Raw genomic sequence first — 26,700 nt, forward strand, 5'->3', positions numbered from 1 at the left:
GTAAAGAGGGGTGGGGGCACAGTAGAACCCCATCAGCTGACCCTTTCAAAGAAGCTTACAGCTGTATGAACCAGTGTGAAAAATCATTGCCCTAGATTAGTGGTTCTCAAACTGTGGTCCAAAGGCTCCTAGAAGTCCCCAAGACCTTGTTCGGGGGCCCAAGAAGTCAAAACCATTTTCATAACAATCCTAAGATATTATTTGCCTTTTTATAAAAAACTGTGCTGACCTCTACACCTAGAACCTGAGCATGAAACAAGACAACGGCCCCAAACTGTATACTCACTGGATTCTTCACTGCCACCCACTTATAGCACACACAAAACTCCACTTTCGGGCTTCCCTGGTGGCGCAGTGGTTGAGAGTCCACCTGCCGATGCAGGGGACACGGGTTCGTGCCCCGGTTCGGGAAGATCCCACATGCCGCGGAGCGGCTGGGCCCATGAGTCATGGCCGCTGAGCCTGTGCTCCGCAACGGGAGAGGCCACAACAGTGAGAGGCCCGCATACCGCAAAAAAAAAAAAAAAAAAAAATCCACTTTCACTTAAATGTCCTTGATGGAGCAGTAAAAATTATGGATTGTATTAACGCTTGACATTTCAGTACACATCTTTTCAATACTGTGTGATTATTTGGGGGGACGAAGTGGGAAGTACTCAAAAGCACTTCTACATATTGAAATACAATGGCTGTCCCAAGGAAAAACACTTGGGTGATTACTTTTGAGTAGAAAGCTGAACCAACTTTTTTTTAATGGAACACCATTTTTATTTCAAAGAATAAATGACCAACTATGGTTACTTAGATTTGAAGAGAAAATTGGAATATTGAAAACTTGTGTACACCACTATGAGCTTGTCAACTTCCCAATTCTTAAAAGATTTATCTGATGAAATGGGTGGAAATATTAGCAACTGTAAATTTGTCAACATTTGGAAGAGCTGCGTAACTCAGTGCACCAATGATTCCTAATGACCAATATATAATGTCATAAAATCATGCACAGGTAAACAAACACCCATTCAAAGTGCAAGACAGACCAATGAATTTTAATGTAACATTGTACAAAAGTTCAATGATATGGTTTCAGATTCCATGTTGCAACAAACCTTTAAGAAGGTTTGAGTGTACTGTCAAAGGAGAAATCTACAATTATTTGAAGAGGTCATTAGAACACTCCTTTTTCCAAATACTATATATCTGTATAAGGCTGGATTTCTTCACATACTTCAACTAAAACAACATACCAACCATCTGAATGCAAAAGATCTGCAAATTCAGTGATCTTCTATTAAGCCAGACATTAAAAAGATTTGCAAAAATGTAAAACAATGCTACTGTTGTCACTAAATTTTTTTAGTAACTTTTCGTAAGAGTATTTTTTAAATCAATAAATCTTTTAAGTATTAGTTTCAGTTTCTAGCTGTTCAGAGTCCGCAATAATTCTTAAAAGCATAAAGGAGTCCCAAGACCTCAAACTTTGAGAACTGCTAGACCATTGCTAGAGCCTCCTTCTAATCGTCTGACTCCAGTTTCACACCTTCCAATTTACCCTACTACCTCCCAGCTTAAACTAACTCTTAGTACCAGACTTAGCTAATTAGACCTATACTTTAAGAAATCATTTTTATTTCTCTACTAAAAAATTACAATTGTTTCGCAGTACACTGAATTAAGTACAAACTCTTAAAATGTGGCAAATAATTCTCAGTGTTTATTACATTCTCAGAGTCAGTACAATGGGACAAGACCTCCGATTCATGTGGCAGGTCGTGTATCAGTGAAATGGAAAGAGAATGGAATCACAGAGCATCACGTTTAATTGTATCAATTCAACTACAAGCTCTTTTTTGCCCTCTTCCACAAAAACAAATAAATATTGCTCTATTTACCCAACAACCTATCTCCTTTCAAACAGGACTTTGATTTCTCCTATCTCAGAGGAAGGGAGGTTACCACAGAAATGAAAGGAGAAACTAAAGAAAGTGACTCTAGGACTCTTAGCTTTTCAGCTTCCCATACCAGATTCTGACAATTTAAGGGTTTTCGAGAACAGTTTCAACCAGATGCAACTTATTAGCAGACTCCACAAGCATAGACCAGACATGATAAAGGTAAGATTTTTTTACTGAAATACTGGGAACGTTTTCTCTAGAGCAGTGGTCTCACTCAGGGGCAGTTTTGCCTCCCAGGTAACATGTGACAATGTTTGGAGACATTCTTGGTTGTTACAACTTAGGGAGGGGGTGTTATGAGTACCTTATGGGTAAAATACTACAATACACAAATGCCAAATACTTAGGTTCAATTCCAAACACACAGAATGCACCAAGTTCTTACGAAACGCTGTTTACATACTTTGTCTCTAATACCTACTGGTAAATCTCTAAATTTCTTAATCTCCTAAACTTTGGACAAATTGCATAATTGCAGATGTGCTCTTTATTTACTGGAAATTAAATATCAGTACTACTACCCCTTTCTTCCTAAGGTTAATTGCTACTATAAAAAATCACAATAAAGTAATATTACTGATTTTTTCCAAGCTATGAACTTGGTTCCCTAAAAGTTGTGCTTGTTCTTAGTTATCCAGGAGCAAGTGGACATGAATAAAGTCAGGTACCAAAGTACCGTGTATCACACGAATGGTATGGGTCCTCTTATCTGGGCCCCGTATTTCAGGAGTACACAAATACCCAGCCTCTTCATAGACTATTTTTAGGCTTAACTCCTCCATATCTGTTTATCCATTCAGGCAAGCACACTTACTGCGGGCCTACTCTGTGCTAAGCAAACTGAATACAAAGTCAAAAATTTTTTTACCAGTCTAATAAAAAGACACAGCTAAAATACAAAATGATTTGTGCTATAAATAGAAGTATCAAATAAGTGTTATGGAAGCTTGCAGGGGAAAGAACGCCAGGAAAGGCTTCCCAGAAGAGAACATGTCACAGAAAACATACCCTGTTCACCTCTTAGTATTAAGACTACAGTTCTCTTCTGCTCTTACATACATTTTTCAGTTTTTACTTCGTCATCTAAACAAGAGGAAAGTGACAATCTGACTTATGTGAACAGACCAAAGTGGCCTTCATCAAATCTCAATGAAGAGTCAAAAAATAACCTTATCAAATTATTTCCCAGTACCTCCTTCCTGTCCAACTTCTGGTTTGTTTTTTAAATATCCTAACTTCTTCGATCAAGTTCCAAACACACCATCTGTCACTCACTCAGTCAACAAGTGTTTCCTTCTGAATTTATAAGACTGTCACAGGGGATGATCACTGCTCTTTTCTTTCTTTCTTCCAGTTAGCTTCTTCTCCCAAAATAGTTTAATCTTCTCATTTCATTCTACTACAATTTTCGAATTCAGTAAGAGAGGCGCTATGAGTTCCGAGGTACAAGAAATACAAAATGACTGCTGTGTACTTTTCTAAATCTTGTCCATATTTCTGGTTTTCTATTGCAATATTGCTGTAGTTCATTAACTGGACTCTTTCTTCTGAGTCCCCAGCAGCTGTCACAAATAAAAATTTCAGACCTGGGACAGGAAACTAGCCAATGACATGTAGTTTTATCGATTCATTTCCAATACATAACATAACTAACATTCTTTAACCAACTTCTAAGTTTAGTTCTCATAGTCTAGGTGAACTAATGAAGCGTCTGCCTTACCACGAACAGAGCTGGTAGTAACTAAATCGGAAACGCTATTGAAGACTAGGTTTGCTCCTAACTATCCATGTCCCTACCTTAACTCCTCCACTCTTCCAAAGGGAATCCTCAGTAATGGGAGGCTGGAACACCCAGGGCGGGCAGTGTAGTAGAAAAATTTCTACACTGAGTCAGATGTAGCATTGGCTAATCCTGTTTCTTCTCTGGGCCTCGGTTTCTCCACCTATAGAACTTGCATTTAACGTAGAGTAGGGGGATTGGCTTAATTTCTAAGGTCCTTATGGCGATAGTAATTCAAAAACCTCACCTCGTCTACCTTTACGTGGAACACGTGGGAGAACAGAAAATAAGCTTTCACTCCATTAAACCGACCTTAATTCTCAGATACTGTTTTAAAAAGGTAACAAACTCCCGACGCACTCACACTCCCCTGGGGCTGCAAATTTCCCCTTGGAGAAGCCAAGGCACATAAAGCCCATCCCGCACGATGGTCAGAGAAGTGCTGGGAAAACCGTACTCAGGGTCTCAAGGCGCTGCCCCAGCAAAGGGCCGGCCCATCTAACCACCGCCCGGCAAATGAATGAGTACAACCAGCTAAAGGGACGCCCCTCAACGTAGGCTGCAATGCGAGACCCCAGGGCCCAGATCCCACCGATAGCGACTCCTTCCCGGAGCCCGAAAAGCTGGGCCTCGGGGCCGCAGGGTCGCGGGCCCCGCCCCCTCCCTCAGGGCAGAAGGTGCGCGCCCCGGCTCGAGACTCGGGCGCGGAGAGGGCCTGGGACTCCCCGCGAACCCGCCCGCCCTGAGAGGAGGTGGAGCCTGCCGGTCCCCGGCCGCCACCACCCCGGCTCCCGACTTACCGCGATGCGGTGGGGGACGGGAAGTGTCAGGAGTGAGGGCCTAGGCCCGTCTGCCACCCGCCGCTCAGAGAGCAGCGCGCGGCCGCCACAAAACCGCCGCCGCCGTCACCACCTCCGCTACCGACCGCCGCTTCGGGCGCAGCGCGCAGAGGGCCCGACTGCGTCACACGCCGCCTGCCGTCAGAGGCTCGCTGCGGGCGCTCCGCCCTCGCTGTCTGCTCATTGGCAGATACCGCCGCCACTCTAGGCCCACCCTGTTATGCATTGGACCTAGAGTCTTTTGAAACCGAACGTGAGGGCTGTCTTTGGGAGACTGGAGAGGGGGAAGAGGAGGGACGGAAGGAATTAGGGGGAGGAAGCGGGAGGGGCAGTGGGAGGGACATGAAGTACGGCCCCTCGCCGCCGCGGTTGGCTGGGAGGGAGTCGTGACGTCACAAGGGCCCCTAGAGGTAGGCTGGTGAGTGGCTACATCGGGCGGGGGGAGGGGAGAAGAGTGATGACGCTGTGCTGAGGCTCCGCCCCCTTCTTTGGAGCGGAGAGACTCGGGTTGCTGATGCTCGGGCCAATCAGAGTGAAGGCTCCAGGATGGCATGGTAACTATTCTACCCTTACTTTTCCCCAGTCCTCGGGCTGTGACGGGAAAGCTCCCCCGTTGTCTTGCCCTTACTTCCTGGCCAGACCACGTGCGGAGCTGGAGGGACCTCCTAGGAGGTCTATCTGCGTAGCTCACCTGCAGCTGCTCCGAGGCCCGCAAACCTGGCCTCCTTGTCTCCTGACCCATGCCAACCCCAACACAACCTTTCCCTCTCTGAATCCCTAGAATGGACGTTAGGAACATTAGAGGTGCCTTAAGGGAATGGTTCAGCTTAGAGTTTGGTACAAATGACAATTCTCGGAACTTCTTTCCCACCTGCACTTTAGGAACCCCTACTTATTCTTAAAGTCTAGTTGAAATGTTCCCGCTTCTCTGGGATCTCTCACAGCTAGTTGGAGTAATGCTTGGGCAGGCCTCTGTTACAGCCTTGTTACTTTGTATTCTGTTATTTACTTTCCTATCTTCTGGTGCCGGGCTCTTGAAGGCCAGAGCTTCATTTTCAAGTTGGTGTTCCTTTCCCTCAAGGCCTAGCCCGGAGCAGAAGCCTGATATCTCAAGGGGGTGGGTTGAGCATGTTCTAGAAACTAGATCTAGTGACTGTGGGTCCCACACAAAATAGCAGGGACTGTGTTCAGAAAGCAAAACCTATTAGGATTACCGCTCCACCACCCCCTCCTCCTGGGACATATCTACAAAATTGAAATGGGCCCTGCCCAAAACATGGATAAACTTAAATCACTCTGGGTTTTCAGTGGTGGCAAGGGATTAGAGTTACTTAGTCAAAAAGTGAACACACCATTGTAAAGCAGTTATACTCCAATAAAGATGTTAAAAAAAAAAAGTGGAGTGATCTGGTAGTAAAGGTAAAATAAGATAATGGATGGAAGAAACCTAGTGCATTGTAGATGTTCAGTAGGTGCTTGAAGAAAGAAAAAAATAAATATGTGGATGGTCAAATAGGAAAGCTAAACATCTGACTCCAGACCCCTTTCCCCAACTACTCCATCTAAACATCACTCCTTTCCCTCCACCCTCCCTTGCCTATATTCAGCATCAGAAAGTCATTAGGTCTCCCTGGAGAGTTACAGTAGCTTCCTCACTGCCCTCCTGAACCTTTGATTTCTCACCTTCCAATCCTCAAACCCAGCTCTGTTTAAGGCTCTCCTCTGCTTATTTATTCTGATGTCCCTAAGGCCAGCCACACAGCATAGGTGTGCATTAAACGTTTGATGCATGAATGAGAGAATTATTTTCTTAAATAGAAAAGAAGTATGGGACTTTTGAGTCAGAGAACCCTGGGTTTAAATCTGAGCCCAACCATGTATTAACTGTATGAACTTTGGGCAAATTTCTTAACCCCTCTGAAACTCAGTTTCCTTGTCTGTAAAATGGGGGTAATAATTGTACTTGCCTCACAGAGTTGTGAGAATTAAATGAGCTGAGGCATATGGTAACTGGTACACAGGTACCCTCAATAAATGATAGATATTATTTGTATTCTTTAAAAATGTTAAGGAATTCCCATTCTAAATATTCTAAGACATGGATTCTGACACAGAAAAGGAGCTCAGAAATATGTCTTGTGTGAGTGAGTGTATTTAGTCCAGAGTACTAGCAGGTGTGCAGGAGCTGGGTCCCTTAAGTAGTGTATACTTATTGGAAGACTGGAGGGAGAGACACTGGACAAGGAGTGCTCCAGGGAGGAATTTCCTGTGATCATGGTGATTTCTAAGTAGAAGGACCTCTTGTTAGGTACTCTGGCAGGCATGTGGCCTACAAGCTCATCATTCCCAGGGACTTCTGCCCCAGGAAGGACTTCTTTGTGGACCAGGGCTTCCTAGGCCCACATAGTCTTACTCTGCCTAATTCTCATAACACCCCTTTTGATTGTCATCATCTGCCTTCTTCTCCTCTAAAGCCAAGGAATTTGGTGCATGTTCTCAAAAGCTTGCTGAGCCAAGCTCTGTCCTGGGCATTAGGAGCCCAGAGATGTCTACCGCTCAACACTCTGCCGTGGCCAAGAGAGACAGAGCTAAGTAAAGTCCATTTCTGTCCTGGAAGCTTCAAGTCTCTCTCACACATGCCCTGAGAACTCACTCTATGCAGCTCTGAAGGATTGATGCCCAGGGAGTATAGAGACCTGTAAGGACTGCAGAATTATAAAAGAACACGAGACTTCCTTCCAGAGAGATGATTCTAAATTTCTTATATGGTACATTGGAAAGAGCAGCAGAGTTAGATTCAAAGAGATCTAAGTTCAAGTCCTAGATCTACTACTTTTTAGACCTTGCACAAATTATTTAATTGTTCTGTGCACCAGTTTCATTGTCTATAAAGTGGGCACAATAATTTCTGTTTCATAAGGTGCTTGTGAAGGTCAAATAAGATCATGAAATTTGCAAAGGACTGGGCCCCTGTTTGGTACATGGTAAGCATGCAGTAAATGTTGATTTCCTTCTTTTCCTATAACTTGATAAGGAAGGGTGATGTTTGTAAATGACATATAATTAGATTTATATAAATCTTCTGTGAATATCTGACTTTTAACTAGAGCATTTAGTCAATTGCATTTAACGAATTTACTGGTATATTTAGGATTTTATCTAACATTTTAGACTTTCTGTTTGCCCCAGATGTTCTGTTTCTGTGCTTTTTAAAAAAAATTTTTTTTTTGGTAAAAATAACTGCCATTTACTGAGGCCAAGCTCTTTGCCAGATTTTTTTTTTAAATAATTGAGATATAATTTGCATAATATAACATTCACCCATTTGAAGTGTACAATTCAGAGGTTTTTAGTATATTCACAAGGTTGTGCAACTACCACCACTATATAATTCCAGAACATTTTCATAATCCCAGAAGAAACCCCAGGCCCATTAGCCATCATTCCCCATCTCCCCCTTCCCCCCAGCTCCTGGCAATTTACTAGTACACTTTCTGTCTCAATGGATTTGCCTACTCTGGACACTTCATATAAATGGAATCATAAAATACGTGGCCTTTGTGTCTGACTTCTTTCACTTATCATAATGTTTCAAAGTTTCACCCATTTTTATAGGAGAATAATATTCCATTTTATGAATATACCATATTTTGTTTATACAGTCATGAGTTGGATGGCATTTGAGTTGTTTCATCATGAATAATGATTATTCCATTATTCCACTATGAATAGTACTGCCATGGACATTCATGTAAAAGTTTTTTGTGGACATGTGTTTTCAATTCTCTTGTGTTTATACCTAGGAGTGGATTTGCAGGGTCATATAGTAACTCTATATTTAGCTTCTTGAGGAGCTGCCAAACTGTTTTCCAAACTGGCTGTACCATTTTACATTCCTGCCCGCCACATCTTTGCCAACACTTGTTATTTTCTTTTTTCTTTCTTTTTAAATTATAGCCATGCTAGGTGGTGTGAAGTGGCATCTCACTGTGGTTTTTTTTATACGTTTCCCCGGTGACTAATGATGTTGACCATCTTTTCACGTGCTTATTGGCCATTTAAATCTCCTTTCTTGCATTCTTTTGGATTACTTCATTTTTATTCCTGCATCAGTTTGGAAATTAAATTCTTTTTCTATTATTTTAGTGATAGCCCTAGAAATTACTGCATGCATGCCTAACTCACTAAAGTGTCATGCTAATCTATACCTTTATAGGAAGGGTAGAGTTTGCTGAGACAAGGAAAAGATGCATTCCATGCCAGATGAACAGGGAGAACAGAGATGTGGGACCAGGAAAGAGCTCAGTGTATCCATGGGTGCAAACTGGGACTTCATCCTAGAAGTGATAGGGGAGGGGCTTTACTGGTGGCACAGTAGTTAAGAATCCACCTGCCAATGCAGGGGACACGGGTTCGAGCCCTGGTCCGGGAAGATCCCACGTGCCACGGAGCAACTAAGCCCGTGTGCCACCACTACCGAGCCTGCGCTCTAGAGTCCGTGAGCCACAACTACTGAACTGAAGCCCGCGCACCTAGAGCCCGTGCTCCGCAATAAGAGAAACCACTGCAGTGTGAAGCCCGCGCATCGCAACGCTCGCTGCAACTAGAGAAAGCCCGCTCTCAGCAACGAAGACCCAACACGGCCAAAAATAAATAATTTTTTATAAAAAAGAAGTGATAGGGAAGCTAAAGAATGTTCTATAGAACAATGAAGATGTAATTACTATTTGAGGCAGAATGGAGCTGGAGCAAGATGGGTGAGCCTAGGGTAAATAGTTTAAAGCCATCCAAGAAGGATGTCTCTGCCATGAGAAAGATCTCTGGGAAGAAAAAAAGAACACTCCTCCTCAACCCAGGAAGACTTTCCTAAGGCTGCCTAGGAGGCAGGGCAGCGTTTGGCCTGAAATTGGATGCTTTTAGCACTGTTTCTGTCTCTGTCACTTTACCTACCTCCCACCCCCACCCCGAGCCATGCACCCTCTGCCTCCACCCTCTATTCCCAGCAGTCATTCTTCAAAGGCCTTTCTTGCAGTTCCTAAATCTCTTCTTGATATATCTAAATCCTACCCATCCTTCAAAATCCAGTTCAATTAAATCAATCTAGCAAATATTTTCTGGACTCTTACTGTATGCCCATGCCTGGGCTAAGCTGAGACATTCAGAAATAAACGGAACAGGTGGAGGTTCTGTCCTTAAATGAGCTGCCAGGAGGGTCGGGGAAACAGGCAACAGATTATTTTGCTTCATTGTGGTTAGAGCCCTCATAAGGGTGTGATGGAAGGCCATCCAAGGCTGCCTGAGGAGTGGGGAGGTGGGCAGATCATGGGGGGTAGGGAGAGATAAGGAGGAAATTAAAAAAGGCTCCATGGAAGAGGTGAGTATAGTTAGAATGTAAAACAAGTGGTTGCTGGAGTAGAGGATGGCCACCTTATGAAGGATACTGAACATCACACTAAGGAATTTGCCCTTGATGCTGAAAGCCATGAAAATTTACTACTTTGCCACAAGGCACAAGGGCGGGACATGATCAGATCTGTGTCATAAGAAGAGCCAATGTGGCTAATGGGGAGAATGATGGAGAGATAGGAGGGCAGTGAAGGAGTGAAGGAGATCTCCTACAGGAAGCTTTCCTTGACAACTATATCCCACCTTCACTTCCCCTCTTCTGCCCCCCACCTCTACACCGCCCTATGCTCCTGGGGGCTGGAACATCCCTGAAAACAAATGCTCAGTGAGCTTGGGATATCTGGTATGTGTATGTGGAAAGGGGAGTGGAGCAGTGATCATGGCTAAAGCTTGAAGATAGTGGTGCTGTTTCAGGCACAGGCCTCTCTGGGACATGTCCAGGCACCAGGCAAACCAACCAGGAGGGAGGAGACACTGAAAGGCTTCAACAGCAGCAGCAGCTACTTGGACAATGGACAAATGCCAGTTCAGCAAACACTGAGAGCGTCCTGAATAAGGTCGAGCCTAGACGCTTAGATGCTTGTTCAATTTTTTAATCTGTAAAATGGCTTTCATCAAACCTACCTCATCAGATTATTAAGAGGATCAAATAAGAGAATGCATATATAGTCCCTGGCACATAGTAAGAACTCATCTTTTTCTTCCACTTTTCCTCATATAAATCAAGTAGGTGATAGTCTTTCAAACTGACAGTGGAGGAAACAGATTCAGAGAGGGTCAGTGACAGCTGAGGTCAGACAGTTCGGAAAAGGCTCAATCAGGACAAATTCAGTCTGTTGCTGACACATCTAGCTGTCATCAACCTGGCACACTGCTCTATTACCTCATCTAATTCTCACAACAACAGTATAATGTGGATATTCCTAAAACCATTTTACAGATGAGGAAACAGACTGAGGACTGTATGGTGGGGAAGTGCCCAAATCACCAGAGAATTAAAGGCCAGTTAGAGCACCTCAAGTTTCAGGCACTGGGGGGTAGTCTAGAGGCAGGGAGAAGAGACCCAGCCTCAGGGAATGGTACTTAGAGCCAAAGGAACAGACAAGGGGTTAAGACCGGCAACAGGGGCCAGGAGCAGGCATGTGTGGGTTGGAGCTAGACAAAGAGCATCGCGTGAAGCCCCAAGGAAGAAAACCTAAATCCAGTTATCAAAACTAAATGGGAGTGGTTCTTTCAGTAACAATTAGTTTTACTAATTGTTCATTTGCCCTGGGACTTTAAAGGCCGGGGTGGGGTGGGGTGGGGTGGCAGAATTCAAGTCAAGAAAACTATTTTTTTTTAGAATAAGACACCTTCCCTGTTGACTTGGACCCCCAGGAGTGAGCACGATATCTCTGGGTCCCCCACCATTGCCCAACCCAGGGCCTGTCACAGAGGGGGCCTAGGCTGAGTAAATGAACAAGAGTGGATGCATGCAAAAGGGTTCTGGCAAGTTAATCAAATTTGGGCCTTTGTTTCCCCGAATTAACAGTATATAGTGATTAAGGGAATGACCTCAGGTGCCAGACTTGAATCCTGGTTTCTGACACTTACTAGCTGTGTGAGTAGGTAACTCATCTTCTCTGTTTTCCGTTGGTGAAATGGAGATATTAATAGTATCTACCTCATAGGGCTTTTATCAGGATTAAATGGGATAACATAAAAAAGTAGAAAAGTACCTGGGACACCGGGGGTGCTCAAAATGTGCTAATTATTACTGTGGGGATTTAAACGGGAAAAATGTGATGGTAACGGTGTCTAGGTCAGATGTCCTCCACCTGCTGCAGGTGCTCTGACAATCCCACATTGTAACTGTAGGAGGGATTACTGGTCCCTTCATTCTTTTTCCCCGTTGAGGTAGGATGGTCTTTACAAAGGTAGCCAAGAGTCCCCCTCAGATTCCTTTAGGGGGTCAGTCAGGGTGGGGAAGGAACCCTGGCTGGGGGCTGGTTTCTGGGGATCAGCCCTCTCGTGGTGAAGAGGGACCAGGACTAGGGTGGGGTTGGGGGGCAGGAGATCCGCTCTCTGCATTTCGACAGGCGGGACAGGGCGCCCTCTCCTGATCAAAGGTGGGAATAGCTGTGGCCCAGAGTTTCTCTGGGCCCCACGGGATCTCGTTCCCTGTGAGGCGCTCTTCCCTTTGCTGAAATGCCCCGATTGGGCTCTGGGGAGCAAAGTTTGGGGAAGGGGCGCCGAGGCTGGGGCCAAACTGGTTTAAGAAGTGCGAAACTGGATAATTTCGTCTAGGTTGGGGTGGGAGGTGGGTAGAGACTGGTGTCAGGAAATGAGAGAATTCGAGGTCCTGTTGAATTAATTTTATGTTCTTTCAACAGGTGATGGAACGCAGCCGAGAGGTAAGTGACAAGGTGGCTGATCCAACGTGTCAGAACCAGGTGTCCAGTGCTCTTCCGGCTGCCCCTATGCAGCTGGAATTAGTGGAGCTGACCAGTGCTGGATCGGCATGGCATGAGGGGACGCCAGATTAAGGGGGACAGCCCGGGGTCCCGGGCCGCAGAAGCGGGGAGGGGCCAGCAGAGGATCTGGGTGCTGTTTCCTTCCCAAGTTCCGCCCCAAGCGCGCCGGCCCCGCCCCCGCCGTTCCCGCTCCGACCCGCCCCCCACCGCTCGCCCCCCCGGGCCCGGCCTGGGCTTTCCCCGGGTGCTCCCTGCTCTCGGACTGCGCCGGCGCGGCCTCCTCGCCGCCACGGGCTGGGTGAGTATGGAGATGGGTGTGCTGGACTGCCGGGCAGCCCCACTTGGGGGAGCTCGGCCACGCGGTCTGGCCTCCGCGGGGCCCGGCCCCGGGCTGTGGGGATCCTGGTGTCTGTCCAGGACCTGCTGCTGTGCCCGCTGGGGTAGCTGACCCCTTTCCCCTCTGCTCCCTGACAGGGGCCCGATGTTCCAGAGTGAGCTCTCCCTTCTTCACCCCGCCGGCACTCCTGGTCCAGATTCTTCCTTAGGTGCCCCAGGAGAGAGGTGCCGGGGACCTGCAACCCTTTAGATTAGTTTCAAATCCCAACGCTGCCAGCTATTAGCCTGTGACCTTGAGCAAATGTTAACCTCCCTGAGCCTCACTTGCCTCTTCTGTAAAATGGAAATATACAGGCTATAGCTAGCGCCTACCTCATAGCGTTGTAGTGAGAATTAAAAGAAACAATGTATATCTAGTGCTAAGCAGGGTGCCTAGTACTCAGAAGGCACCCAGTAAGTGTGGGTTTGGACTGGAGGCTGAGAAGATCTTTGAGGATCTTTGGAAATAAGGTAGGGATACTCCTAAGAAAGCAGTTTTCAGTTAAGTGGTACCTGTGTGGAAGTTAGAGTTGACTGGGGCTGGACAGCTGCCCTTCAGATAGTGAGCTCCCTGTCCTGAAGCCTGGGAGAGTAGAATGACCTAGTTGGTATGGCCTTATTAGTCATCCAAACCACAAGATCCCCATGTTGTACAACTGTGAAAAAAGGCCCAGAGTGGTTAGGTGACTTGCCCAAGGTCACACAGCTAAAAGGGAGGTTAGGCATACCTCCAACAAGTGGAACAGACTGTTCCTCAAACCTTATCAACCCCTGCCTTGGGCACTGCCTAGTCATTCCCTGAGGATCTGGTCTTTGGTTTGGGGGTCCCAGTGATTCCTGAGGGATCCAGAGCAGCTGGCTTCAGGAAGGGATGTTGGAAGGAGGGACTAGTACCATTGCAACCACAGAATCTGGGTTTGGGCTGGGTGGGGAAGGTCTTTGGGGATGATCCAAGGACTGTAGGAATGTGCTTGATTTGGGAGGGCCACCAGAGCCACTTCCACCGCTCCTGGGAAACCCCCGGCCCGCAGAAGGAGGAAGGAGGTTGAGCAGTTGGGGCAGGCTGCCTGATGGAGCCTGGCAGAGAGGTGGGTGGAGGAAGATGGTTGAGAGGCATATCCACCTGGCTTGTTCCAGATGCCATGAGGCCAGCCTCCTGGAGGCCAGGGTTCTTCCTGAGGGCGGGACTAGGAGAGCGTCCTGAGGGCGGGGCCAGGAAGAGCTAGGACTTGATCTCCAGGCAAGGTCCTGGAGTCCAGAAGGGCAGGTTCTTTATGTATCTGGAGCCAGCCCTAGTTTGGCAACTAGAAGCCTAAATTCTGAGGATGGCTTTCCCTCAGGTTCACCATATGGCTTTGAGGAAAGACCTTCCTCTCTCTGTGTCTTGGTTCCTCTGTCTTTAAAATGGGAACGGGGCTGACTGACTCATTTATATAAGATTTGGTTTTTTAGTTTTTTTCCTCCTATGGACAGGTACCCCTTCACTTTTCCCTCCTAACCTGACGTAACCTGACCTCTCTGCCCAGAGCTCTGGCCCAGAGAGCAAAGGGTCAAGGAAGGTGAGAGCTGCAGTTTGTGACACTGTGAGCCCCACATCTGCCCACTGCTGGCTCTTCCTTCTATTTGCTATGTGACCCTGAGCAGGGTCCTGCCCCTCTCTTGGCCTCAACTTCCCCTTCTATACACTGAGGGGGTCCGGGCTAGGATTGCTGGTATATACTTGGCTAGTAGTATGGTGCATGACCTCATATCCTCATCTGAGTGGGGGAGTGCAGTGGGGAGGAGCCCAGTCCTCAGGAGCCCTTACCTAGTCTCCAGAGGGGAGCGGACAGGCCCCTGGGCACTGGGAAGCCTCCAGAAGCTGACCAGGCAGCTCTCTCTAGCAAACAGCAAGCCCAGGCTAGCACCAGGCCTGATTCTGCAAAGCCTTTCACCCTCAGAGCACGTGAGGCAGCGGGTGGGGACAGGCAGGGGGTTGAGGTTCTGCTGGCTTCCATGGAGTCCTTGCTGCTGTGGACTGCGGTGCAGGCACACAGAGCACACAGAGCTGGGAAGGGATTGAAGGTGCAGAAGCACTCCGGGCCGGTGGGTGAAGCAGTGAGAGCTGATAGGAGGCCCTGAAACATGGAGGTTCCAAGGCCTGGGGGAGGAGATGGGCCATTCTGTTCACTGGGAGGTTTTAGGATTGGTTCCTGAAACAAGAGAGACTAGTTCAACCGGCTCCTGTAGTACTAGGCCTGTCAAGCCAGGCCTAGGGATGAGAAGTTTTCCCAATCTATTCCGGCTTCATCTTAGCACAGATTTGGTTCATTGTCTTTCCTCTGAAATTGAGGGTGAATGTTCTCATGGGATTCTCAGTCCATCTTCCTCATCCAGGGCAGTAACTGTCCAAGTTTAGGGGTTAGGTGGCTTCCTTCTCAGACTCTCCACCCCATAGCATAGCTAAGCTGAGGACTGAGCACAAGGGCTAACTTCACCACTGAGTCCCAGCCTCACTACCTTGGGCCCTGACAGCACACTACTCCATCCCCAGGTCTGACAAGATGTACGAGGTCCCACTGCCACTGGATCGGGATGGGACCCTGGTCCGGCTCCGCTTCACCCTGGTGGCCCTGGTCACGGTCTGCTGTCCACTTGTCGCCTTCCTCTTCTGCGTCCTCTGGTCCCTGCTCTTCCACTTCAAGGAGACTACGGCCACACACTGTGGGGTAGGGCTTGTGGAGGGGGGCACTGATACCTCATGTTCAGGCCCAATCAGATCTATTTTGGATCCTGATTCTGTTGTAACAGGATTAGCCATCAAACATACTGGGCTGCTGGGGGGATGCCTGCAAATTGAGGTCCCAAGGAATAGTCTCCCTCCACCTTCAACGGAGGTCATTGAGGGCCAGGGTCCCTGAAGTTGGGCAGCCCCAGAACCCCGAACCCAATCCTTAGTTCATAGAGGGGCAGATTCAGCAGCCCCAGGGTTTTCTGGGGGACAGAGAAAAAAACTGGGCATTTGGGGCTTTTTAGTGGGGCACTGTGGGCTGTGCCTGTCCCTACGGGAATGTGATTATGTATATGTGCATGTGTTAACTGTGAGGGACATGACTATAATGGCTTTGAGTGGGCTATGTGTGTGAGAGAGACTATATCTGTGTCTGTCTGGTTGGGGACCTGATTATGTGTGTGTACATGTGTTTTCTGGGGTAGGTCCCATGACCTCTGAGGTTCCATAGGTGGCCATACACCCTCTTGGACAGGGATATAGGGTGCTGGGCCACGAAGAAAGTTGTGAGAGTTCTTTCTCTGTATGTTATGGCTGTAAATGGGGTGAGACCTGTGTGGACCTTCGTTATCCTGCTAGTTCATCCACTGACTCTGCTAATCCTGTTACAACAGAGGCTGAGCCTCAGTTTCCCCATGTCTATCAGGGTTGCTAATTCCTGTCCTCCTCCTTCTCAGTGTTAGTGTAGCGCTCCAGGTGGAGGAAATAGGAAAGTGGTTTGGGAAATGTGAAAGGGGAGGAGCAGAAGGAGGAAGAGGAAAAGGAGATTGTCAAGTTGGAAGACAGGGCAGGAGAGGAAGTTAGCCAAGGGTCTCTAGGTGGGAAAGAGGCAGAGCCTGGACATGGACCCTTGAACTAGCCTCACAGAGAGCTCAGAAGGCCCCCAATCAGCTGAGCTTCCACCTTCCTGTAAAGAGCATTTGCTTGAGAAAAAGGGGTACAACCGGGAGTGGGATCTGGCTGGCAAGCATGGGGGCCCACTTCTTTTGTTCATATGACTTCAAGTTTTCCCTCTTCTTGATTTGTCAGTGGGTAGATGTGGGCCTTGAGTTGTGGGCAGCCAGCCTGGTGAGACTCAGGGCTGGGAGCTATCAGAAAGAACAGGACTGGAAGAAAAGGGGGTGACCAGGTGATCAGAGGGGGAAGATCAGAAAGGATCCATCCAACAGCCTCTCCTGACCTAGTTCTCACCTTAGATAATGCATCAAATGTTCTATTACCCTGGCCAACTCCTCTTCATCCTGCAAAACCCTTCTCATATGTCTCCTCCCCCAAAAAGGTTTCTGCAGCCTCCATGGGGCAAGCTTAATCACTCCCTCCTCTGGGTGCCCATAGTTCCAGGTGTTCTCTCTGATATGGTTCTATCACATTATATTTGTGTCTCTCTTCCCTACTAGGCTGGGAGCTCCTTGAAGATGGGCACTGCATCTGAATCAGAAAGTATTTGTTGAGGGACTTCCCTGGTGGTCCAGTGGTTACGACTTTGTGCTTCCACTGCAGGGGGCATGGGTTTGATCCCTGGTCGGGGAACTAAGGTCCCGCATGCCACACAGCGCAGCCAGGGAAAAAAAAAAGTATTTGTTGAATAAATGGATAGGACTCCCCACCCCCGACACACACACACACACACACACACACACACACACACACACACACACACACACACACACACATATCAGCCCTGGGAAAAGGAAGGCAGGATATAATGCAGTCATAGTCCATACAGAGAATTATAATATTTGTATGGCATATGGAGTTAGACGGAGTAGGCTGTTTGCTCTGGTCCTCGTGGCTGGCTCCAAATGATAATGGGATCAGTAACCTCAGCATACTTATAACCCATTCTCAACATACTAGATAGGGAGCTAAGGCATAGGTAGCTGCTGGAGGGGTACCTGGCCTCTCTGGGGCAAGACTAGGCCTAGTGACCCCAGGGGTATTTTGTCCCTACTCCCTGGGACTACTATGATGGATACACCTGGGAATTTTCACATATACTCTGAATTTTTCACCCAGAGAATCCCAGGAATGGCCAACTGAGGAATGAAAGAAGTAGCCTTAGTCTATAATTGCCAATAGATGACATTACCTCTGCTTGCACATCCCCAGTGATGGAGAGCTTCTTTCCTTCCCAGGCAGCTGATTCCGAGGAGACTTAGTAACTAACAATTAGCAAGCTCGCTCTTTCTTTTTTTTTTTTGCGGTACGCGGGCCTCTCACTGTTGTGGCCTCTCCCGTTGCGGAGCACAGGCTCCGGATGCGCAGGCTCAGAGGCCATGGCTGACGGGCCCAGCCGCTCCATGGCATGTGGGATCTTCCCGGACCGGGGCACGAACCCGTGTCCCCTGCATCGGCAGGCGGACTCTCAACCATTGCGCCACCAGGGAAGCCCAGCAAGCTCTTATAGTGAGCATACACCCTCTTTCTGGTGAATCTCTGTCCTGGCTCTGGCTCTGCTTTGGGACCCTTGGAGCTACTTTTTCCACCTGGCTTCCAGCCAGCCCTGCAGAGATGGGAAGGCAGTAATGGCGGGGGAGGAGGGTCCCCTGAGTTTACTTTTCTCAGGTAGCATAGCTCCAGTTCCTTCAGGCAATCCTTACAAGACATGTGCCCTGGACTTGGCCCAGTTGATCACTGTCCTCTCCTAGGCCCTGATCTGGGCATAGGACTTCATATGGCCTGGGAAGTACAGCCCAAATCAGGACTGTTCTATTCCTATTACTGGCTGTTAGACCTCTGTTAATGCAGCCTGAGCTGCCACTAGCTGTTTCTGCACAGGTACAGGCTGGACACTGATACCTCATATTCAGGCCTGTCTAGATCTCTTTTGGACCGCGAATCTACTGTTTAAGATTAGCTAGCTCTCTGATGGGGCCCAACAAACATATTCAGTCCTGCTCCAACAGAAAGGGGCTAAATCCTATTCTGCTTTCTCCCTTTCCCTTTCCAGAAACCTGCCTACATGCCTGGACCCAACCCTCAGAAAGGTCCCCACCGCCATGTCTGGCAAAGGGATCTGCTGTGGGCCAACCTTGGCCACTATCATTCTTACCTTTGCAGAGTGTTCTGGGATTTATGACATGGCCTTGTTGGTCGTGGGAAGGCTGTGTGCCCGGGGAAGGCGTGGAGATCCGGGCTCTGTGGGCGGGAGGCAGGCCCTCAGGAACTGGGGGTGGGACCCTCCAGTCTTAGAGCAGTCTCAGTCTGGCTAGAGCCCTCAACCCAAGCCCCGGATCCTTCAGCACCCAGTGTGAGTGTTGCTTAGTGCGCCTACCCCCACCCTGATTCCCTGATGCTGAGCTGGACTAGTAGACTAGGGTTCCCTTAATGGAGGGAGGTCTGAGTCCCCAGGGGAGATTTGGTCCTAGGCCTTTTAATACAAATCTGCCCTCCAGAAGGAAGCCCAGCGTGAAGGGTCATGGTGGTCGGCGCAGTGGGGGTGGGGGAGGGAGTTCTCTGCCCAGAGGGACAGGAAGCAGAAGAAGCCCAGCTGCCTCAGTCTGGGTCTGTCCTTCCTGGGTCTGGCCCAGCACAGGAGACTCAACCTGAGTGGAGAAGGTTCCCATGACCCTCAGTTCCCGAAAATCTTGGATCGGGTGACATGGTCTTCTCAGAGAGGAAGGAGATAGAGGTCTGGGCCTCCGGAGGGACTCTGGTATCTCGGGGTCAGGGTACTGCTGGCCTGAGGCTTGGATCATTCTGAGCCTGGGGGTGGGATGGCTGGTAGCCTGTGGTCCCATTGAAATAGGTTATGGGGCCCTCCCACTGTTCCTAGTTAACTTGGGTGAAGAGCAGGAATGTGGTCAGACAGGGTCAGTGGGAAGGCTTGGGTCAGTCTGAGCCAAGGTCCTTTATCTAGGTTACTTGGCCTGAAGTAAACCTTGACTTGGAGCCTTAAGCTATCAAGTGGCAAGAGGCCTTAGTCCTAATGTTTGATCCTAGCATAGTTCTGGGCCTTGGTCTTCCCTTCTGTGCAATGCGAATAATAACCCTTCCACCTCTGACCCTTCTCCTGAGTGGGTATGAGGGTCATGGGAATGAGGTGGGCCATCAGAGCTCCCATATCCAGGCCACTGGGAGCCTCTATTCTCCATACTCTTCAAGAGGTGAACCTATAGGACCAGTGTGCCAAAGGGATTCCTATGAGCTGACCCTGTCTCTCTGCTGTTCCTGCCCCATCTCCCTCTGTACCTCCTCTTCTGCACTGCTTTCCTTTTTCCTTTATGCCCTTCCTACTCTTTATACTCTGGCTCTTCCCTATACTCTGAAAAGCCAGTTCTGGAAAAGGCCCCACTTTCCTAGGCCCAGGTAACCCCACCAGGCCCCAAGTTGTGTCCCTTGCCCTGCCTGGGCACCACTCCCTACAGGATGTTCTCTGCGGCCTCCCAGCCCTTGGACCCCGACGGGACCGTGTTCCGGCTCCGCTTCACGGCCATGGTCTGGTGGGTCATCACTTTCCCCGTGTTTGGCTTCTTCTTCTGCATCATCTGGTCCCTGGTGTTCCACTTTGAGTACACAGTGGCCACTGACTGTGGGGTGAGTGCCAGGCTCCCCAGCACCTGGGTCAGGGCCAGGTCAGGAGATGGTGATAAGGGTGGAATCAGACAGTAGGAGAGAAGGTGGAGGGACAGAGAGAGGGGAGAGGGATAAAAGGATGGTGGGGGGAAAGTCAGAGCTGGGGGGAATTTGGGGAGAGAGCCTCAGGGAAAGTAGAGTCACAGTCCTCCAAGAGTAGAAGAGGATTGTAGAGGGTACAAGGGAGCAGAGGGGGCCTGGGGGAAGGGAAGAGAGTGGGAATAAGCAGGAGAGATTGCGAGAGGGAGAAGGGGGCTGAAGAAAGACCAGACTGGAAAGGAAGCCAGGACTGAGGAGGTAAGATGAGGCCAGGAGCCAGGAGAAGTAACAGGTGGCTTTAGCCCAGACTAGGGACCTGACCTGAGAAGACGCCCAGCCCTGCCCTGGCTTCTTCTATCTTTGTTTCTCCTCTGGCAGTCTCAGGCCCCACAACCTATATCCACTCAGAGCTTTGCCAGCTAGAAACCTAGAAGGAGTTCCTGCCTCCAAGAGCAGTCCATCAAGCCTTTCTTGAGGGCCCAGGGGTGGAGGTTCTGTGTCAGGGGCATGGAATTGAACATGCACTTGCCCTTAGCATCTTATTCCTCCAAGAGACAGACCTAGGCACAGACAGTCACAACACTGTGAGATGAGATCCCTTCTGTGATAAAAGGGAGCACAGGGATGCGGGGCCCAGGAGAAACACTTAAACCGGCTTGGATGTTGGAGACTTCCTTCCTGGAGGAGGGGGAATTGTTGCTGTGGGGTGAAGAAGGACCTTTGTGAGTGCCAGGCGGACAGCTTTTGATTTTATCCAGAGGGCAATGGGGAGCTTTGGAAAGATTTTAAGCAGGGAAGGGACACGATCAGATTTGAGCTGTAGAAGACCATTCTGGCTCCTGAGTGGAGAACAGATTCAACGGCAGAGGGCAAGAGTAGGGAGACCAGTGAGGAAGCTAGTGCTCATGGTACAGGGGATACCAGGGCTAAGATGGGGGACTATGAGGTTAGAGAAGAGGGGATGGAGTCCAGAGAAGAGTAGCAAGTAGGATTGACAGGAATGGGAGTTTTTGTCCAGTTGGTGGGGAGGGGAAGGGGTGGTAAGGTATAAAGAAAAGTCATCCATAATTTCAGGGGACTTTTATCTGAGGCCAGAGGAATGAACCTCTAATGGTGAAACATGAGATTCTATGATAAGGAAGTTTTTGGACCCTCTCCCTTTATACCATGTGAATTTCTGATCTACTGCCCTGCCATAGATCCACTGAGCCATGTCTTCCAGGCCAAAGGGTTTCTATTCTTGGGGAAAGAGGTTATGTTCCCATCTCTCAGTACCCTTAGCTCTGGGCTTTTGGGGAGGTTTGTGGTGAGCTGTGTACGTGGGCTCTGATATCTCCTCATGTTGCTTGTTGTTGGCATAGTTGGTGAGTGGGGAACTTGTGTATTCGGAATGGCGGGGGTGTATATGAGTATCTGTACCTGATTAAGCATGTGTGTGTGTGTGTGTGTGTGTGTGTGTGTGTGTGATGAGGGAGGCAATCCCTGCTCTGAGAATCGTGCCCCCACCCTTAATTTGAGAGGAGCTTGTGAGGATGGGACAGGCAGCCACAGGGCCCTAACCCTCATCCTCCTGAGGCATCCCCCTAACTCCGTGCCATCTCTACCCTTTACCTCTTTCCCAGCATCAGTCAGGGCTCTGGGCCTTTGAATACTCTCGGCTCTCCCAGCCAAGCCTTAGATGTTGGTACTGTTCCCTTTAAAGTAGCTGAGATTGGGGCAGGAGTTTTCAAAATGAATATTCTAGAAAGTGGAGGCAACACTCCCACTAATCCTACTCAGGGGACCTACCCAGAGAGGCAGAAAAGTCAAGTAAGGAGGCTTGGAGGTCTCAGAAGTGTCCAGTCAAGATATGATTCCCACCTTTCACTCATAAGTCGGCCTTGCCACGTTCAGTAGCCACATAGATCACAGCCAATTTGCAGGCTTTTCAGGAACGTTTGTCTTCTGAAAGCCATCGCTTGTACTCACTGCGTGCCAGACACTGCAGATGCCTTGCATACATTATATTTAGTATTCACCGTCCTCTGCAAGGTAGGTGACATCATCCCTATTTTGCCAATGAGGAAATCAAAGCTCAGAGAGGTGAAGTGACTTGCTCAAGGTCAGCCAGCTAATAAAGGCAGAGCTGGAATGTAGACCCAGGTTTGTGTGGCTCCAAAGCCTCCATTTTGCCCTTCACTGATTACTCAGAGTGAATATCTGAGCCTGGTCTCAAGCTATGGTATCTCAAGCCATGGCCTCGATAGCATCACCCTCTCTCTGAGAGCTCTGCACTTAGCTTCCTCTGACAGTGCTGAGGGGAATCCATCTCCGTTTCTGTGAAGGCTTGTGAGGGCCCTGGCTGGTCCTGTCCCAGGCCCACCCCTGCCCTATGAGCTTCCTCCATCATTGCCTGCCTTCCCAGCCACTCTGGAGACCCATTCAGCATCCCCACTGGGAGAAAGGAACGGGTCTTCCAGAACTCCATCTCTGAAGACTTGTCCTGCCATAGTCACAGCAGGGTCATTCCCTCTCTGGGTTTCTGGGCTCTGGCACTGCTCTGGCTCTTGTTGAAGGTCTAAAAATGTCCACGGAAAGTGTGGGCAACAGACTGGTAGATTCTGCAGTCATGGAATCTTTTAGAAATGCAGATTCTCAGATTCCAGGCCTTCTGCATTCTCACACAATTCCAGGTGACTCGTATGCATATTAAAGTTTGAGACATACTGCTCTAGGCCCCTGAGTCTAAGAGATCCTCTTCCTATTCCTGACCTTCCTGTTCCCATCGAAACTACTGTTCATCCATCCCCCATTCTCTCACCCTCCAAAATAAGCAACATCAGTCCTTGCAGCTGTGTGATATTATCTCCTTCCTCAGCTTTAAAGAATGACACTCCAGTTCCTTAAGGAATAAGGGAATTCCAGCCTTTGAGAAAGATGGATGAGAGAGATGCATAAGAACAGGGTCATTTTCTTAGACTACCCCAGGTTAGGAGCACCCATTTTCCTAAACGTGACCAGAGTGAATGTATCTTCTGGCCCAGCTTCCCTAGGATCTCACAGCACCCTCTACTACCTTGGTACCCCAGACCAGAAGAACAAGGGAAGCTGGGAGCAGTCAGGAACAGCTTAGCTGGGCAGTGAATCCAGCGCTGTGCCAAGGAAGCTCAGATGCTCTGTGACTCGTTTCTGTCCTTGGGACTGAATCTGGGTTGCTGGGCTCATGGACCCTCCCACAGGACTTTATCCAGGTCACAGCCCTGTGCTGTGGGCTCAGAGAGCATCTGAACCTGCCTATAGCTTTCCCAGCCACCTGTAGGGAGATGGAGGCGGTCCCACTATGCCCAGCACAAACCCCAGGCTGGCTAGGGAATGAGAACCAGGCACACTGGGGACCTGGAAGGGGACCTGGAAGGACCTGGAAGGGGAGGTCTCCCTGGAGAGCTCTGGGGCTCTGAAGAAGGACATCCTGGAGGCAGGGGACTGGACCAGAGCCTTCTGAGTGTCAAGGTGATTCCACAGAGAGGAAGATCTCAAGGTGGGTGGGGCCGGCAGGGGGCTGGTGCCCAGATGGTTCACAACTCTCTAGGTGCCCAATTACCTGCCGTCGGTGAGCTCGGCCATCGGCGGAGAGGTGCCCCAGCGCTACGTATGGCGCTTCTGCATTGGTCTGCACTCAGCACCCCGCTTCTTGGTGGCCTTCGCCTACTGGAACCACTACCTCAGCTGCGCCTCCCCGTGTCCCAGCTACCGCCAGCTTTGCCGCCTCAATTTCGGCCTCAACGTCGTGGAGAACCTTGCGCTGCTAGTGCTCACCTATGTCTCCTCTTCCGAGGACTTCAGTGGGTGCCCAGACAAGGGAAGGAGGAGCGGGGAGGGGTTCCGGGAGGGGATGTCCCTGCCCCCCACCCCCGCCCCCCGACCTTACGACGCAGGGCTCTGGGTGCTCCCTGCGGTGCATGCTTCCAGCCCTCCTCTCTCCCTCCAGCCATCCATGAAAACGCTTTCATTGTGTTCATCGCCTCATCCCTCAGTCACATGCTCCTCACCTGCATTCTCTGGCGGCTGACCAAGAAGCACACAGTAAGTCAAGAGGTACGGTCTACTCCTAGTGGGGCTGCAGGCGGCCCAGAGGAAAATCAAGGACACTCGTCCTCAGGATGCGGGTAATGGTGAGGTGGGAAATGGAGTTCTTTTGCAAACTGGGGCTGGGGCTGGGCTTGGGGACAAGTGGAGGGTGATTGATCAGAATCTGGGGCTGTGTTTGGGTAGCATGGGAAAATGGAGAATAGAAGAGGTAGTGCCTCCAAATGGGAGTAGAATGAGGGGCAGCACCCAGGCTGCAGCGGGAACACTGCGTCAGGGGTCTGTGGTCTGTAATAACTCTGGTGCCTCCCCCTGGCCCTGCCGCCCCACACCCCGTACTTTTCTTCTCCCCACAGCATCTGGAGGTGTTGGGTTGGTGGGTCACTCCAAGTAACTTTCATACTCTGTCCCCCTGAAATGGGAGGGACAGGGACCCCACTGTACCTTGGCCTCATTACACCAAATGCAGGGGTATGAAATGCCCATCATTCCTGCTGCCCCTGCCTCTGCCCCCTTCCATGACCAAAGGAGGCAAGACAACAGCCCTTAGGAGTTGGGGTCAAGAGGGGAGGCTGTCCGCACATATCTAACAAGCTGCAGAGTGATCAGACAGCCCATCCCCTAGGAGCGCAAGTCCTACAACTGGAAACAGCGGCTCTTCATCATCAACTTCGTCTCCTTCTTCACGGCGCTGGCTGCGTACTTTCGGCACAACATGTATTGTGAGGCTGGAGGTGAGGCCAGGCGAGGATCCATAGGTGGTCACAGTGGCTAAGGGACAGTTGGGATGCTTTCTGTAATGTGCAGTATGGCAGTGGCAGTGGTCTTGGGGACTGCCTGCCATTGTGTTCTTTGCGTAGTGATGCAGTGGTGGTGATCTATCAAGAGGCCCCTGGCGGGTAGGGAAGGAGGCTTATCACGCCCTGTTCCTTGTGTCCTTCCCACAGTATACACCATTTTTGCCATCCTGGAGTATACTGTTGTCCTAACCAACATGGCGTTCCACATGACGGCCTGGTGGGACTTCGGGAACAAGGAGCTGCTCATTACCTCCCAGCCTGAGGAAAAACGGTTCTAAACCCTTCTCTCCTGCTGGCGAGGAGGCCCACTGCCCAGAGAAACTAGGACAGGATACCACTCTGGCCTTCCCTCACCCCCTGCGTCCTCTCTGAGCCCTACTGAAGCTGGGGTAGAGGGGAAGAAGGGAAGAAAGGCACAGGACAAGGCTTTCCCCGGCCCTACTGGCTTCTCCTTTCCCCCAGCCCACGTGAAGGCACAGGCTTCTTCAAGCAGCATCACCCGTACCTGAGAAGCCCCAAGAAGCTGAGCTGGCAGGAGAGCTCCACCATCTGGTGCTAAAAGAAGTCCTGAGGTTCATAACCACCATCTGGTTCTTGGCCTTTACATAGCCACCTCTCGCTGAGGTCAGGGACCACTGAGCAGTGGCTGCTACCAGAAAACCGCAGCCATTTCTCCCCATGGGGTCATTCACTTGACCCATGCGTCTAATGATCTACTCTGCACATTCAGGCCTGTGACCACATTCCCCTGCTGAGTATGCCCAGGTGTCCCAGACCTGACTTCACCTCTGATATGGTGTATGCCCTTCCCTATCTGAGCCTCCTCGTGTCCGTGTGGATGATGGGGGTGAGGGGTGGGAGGCTATATGATTTCCGAGGGCTCTGCCAGTCTGTGCTTCTCCCTGTGGAGGTGGTGTTCTGTACCCAAAGGATACAGAAAAAGCACTGGCACAGCATGTATTTCCCTTCCCTTCTGGAATCTCTGGTTTACAGACTCTTCCTGCTTGGCAAAAGGTGCCAGGTAGAGGGGACAGAGGCACAGATTCCTACCCCAAAATGGGCTCTCTGGTGTCCCCCCCGTCCTCCCTACTGCCTTAGGCCCTGTGCTCTTTTGGTTGTACATTTTATTTCAAAGGAAAATAAATTTTTTTTTTTTTTTGCCAACAGTCTGGGCTAGGCTTGCTTGTTCGGGGGCTTGTCTCTTTAATGGAACTGAGGGGAGGGACAGGCTCCAGGATGGAGGAAATAAGTCCATGGTAGGGTATGATTCCATGTGGCGTTCCCCCCCCCACCCCCTTAGGCCTGGAGTCTCCCAAGGCTGGTCCAAGCCTTGATTTGATGAGCAGGAGTGACTAAGCTATCCCTGTGATGACTCCAGGTCTGGAAGCTGGGCTACCTGGGAGAGTCTTGGGTTGAGGCGATGGCCTGAGTTCCAGCCCCAACTCTGACAGTAAAGATTTGTCCCTTTGAGGGTATAAGGGGACAGCTCTCAGATGCACGACTGTGAGAGCACCCACCTGCAGGCTGATGGCTCTCAACCTCTCCCTTTCTGAGTCCTAGATCAGGAAGTTTTTCCTCATGCTTTGCATCCCAGTCTACTACAGAATATGTGGCTGGGCCCCAGAACAAGACTGGCCCCTCCA

At 49.5% G+C, this 26,700-nt stretch overlaps 2 protein-coding genes across 15 annotated transcripts in view; one reads left to right on the top strand and one right to left on the bottom strand.

The window, feature by feature from the left end:
- Nucleotides 1-4,687, bottom strand: part of NUP98 (nucleoporin 98 and 96 precursor) — a 100,459-nt gene extending 95,772 nt beyond the window's left edge. For 8 of the 11 annotated variants that reach the window (XM_082844548.1, XM_082844551.1, XM_082844549.1 and 5 more), the window contains exon 1: nt 4,536-4,686. The gene's annotated coding sequence lies outside the window, so the exon portion shown is untranslated. Of the gene's footprint in view, nt 1-4,535 lie in introns of all 11 variants that reach the window. The other 3 variants (XM_082844550.1, XM_082844545.1, XM_082844546.1) reach the window with 3 other exon arrangements.
- On the top strand, nt 1,860-25,913 carry PGAP2 (post-GPI attachment to proteins 2). Of its 4 annotated transcripts, XM_082844559.1 has the most exons (8): nt 5,079-5,128; nt 12,353-12,373; nt 15,342-15,516; nt 19,946-20,114; nt 23,761-24,013; nt 24,160-24,266; nt 24,883-24,991; nt 25,205-25,913. In XM_082844559.1, the coding sequence occupies exons 1-8, from the start codon at nt 5,089-5,091 to the stop codon at nt 25,333-25,335; spliced, it is 1,005 nt and encodes a 334-aa protein (XP_082700685.1). In that variant the 5' UTR covers nt 5,079-5,088; the 3' UTR covers nt 25,336-25,913. The 4 variants fall into 4 exon arrangements, with proteins under 4 accessions (XP_082700683.1, XP_082700682.1, XP_082700684.1 ...); XM_082844557.1 differs by lacking the exons at nt 5,079-5,128; nt 19,946-20,114 and adding an exon at nt 1,860-2,114; XM_082844556.1 differs by lacking the exon at nt 19,946-20,114 and having other exon boundaries at nt 5,073-5,128.
- Nucleotides 25,914-26,700: the final 787 nt, after the last annotated feature.

The sequence above is a fragment of the Leucopleurus acutus genome (assembly GCF_964270905.1).
Source record: "Leucopleurus acutus genome assembly, chromosome: 8".
Lineage (NCBI taxonomy): Eukaryota > Metazoa > Chordata > Mammalia > Artiodactyla > Delphinidae > Leucopleurus > Leucopleurus acutus.

What these genes read in the sequence shown, in the direction of transcription:
- PGAP2 (XM_082844559.1), top strand. Translation starts at nt 5,089, where the DNA reads ATGCTCGGGCCAATCAGAGTGAAGGCTCCAGGATGGCATG. An exon ending in GAAGGCTCCAGGATGGCATG is followed by an intron (nt 5,129 to 12,352) that starts GTAACTATTCTA and finishes TTCTTTCAACAG; the next exon opens with GTGATGGAACGCAGCCGAGA. An exon ending in CTACGGCCACACACTGTGGG is followed by an intron (nt 15,517 to 19,945) that starts GTAGGGCTTGTG and finishes CACTCCCTACAG; the next exon opens with GATGTTCTCTGCGGCCTCCC.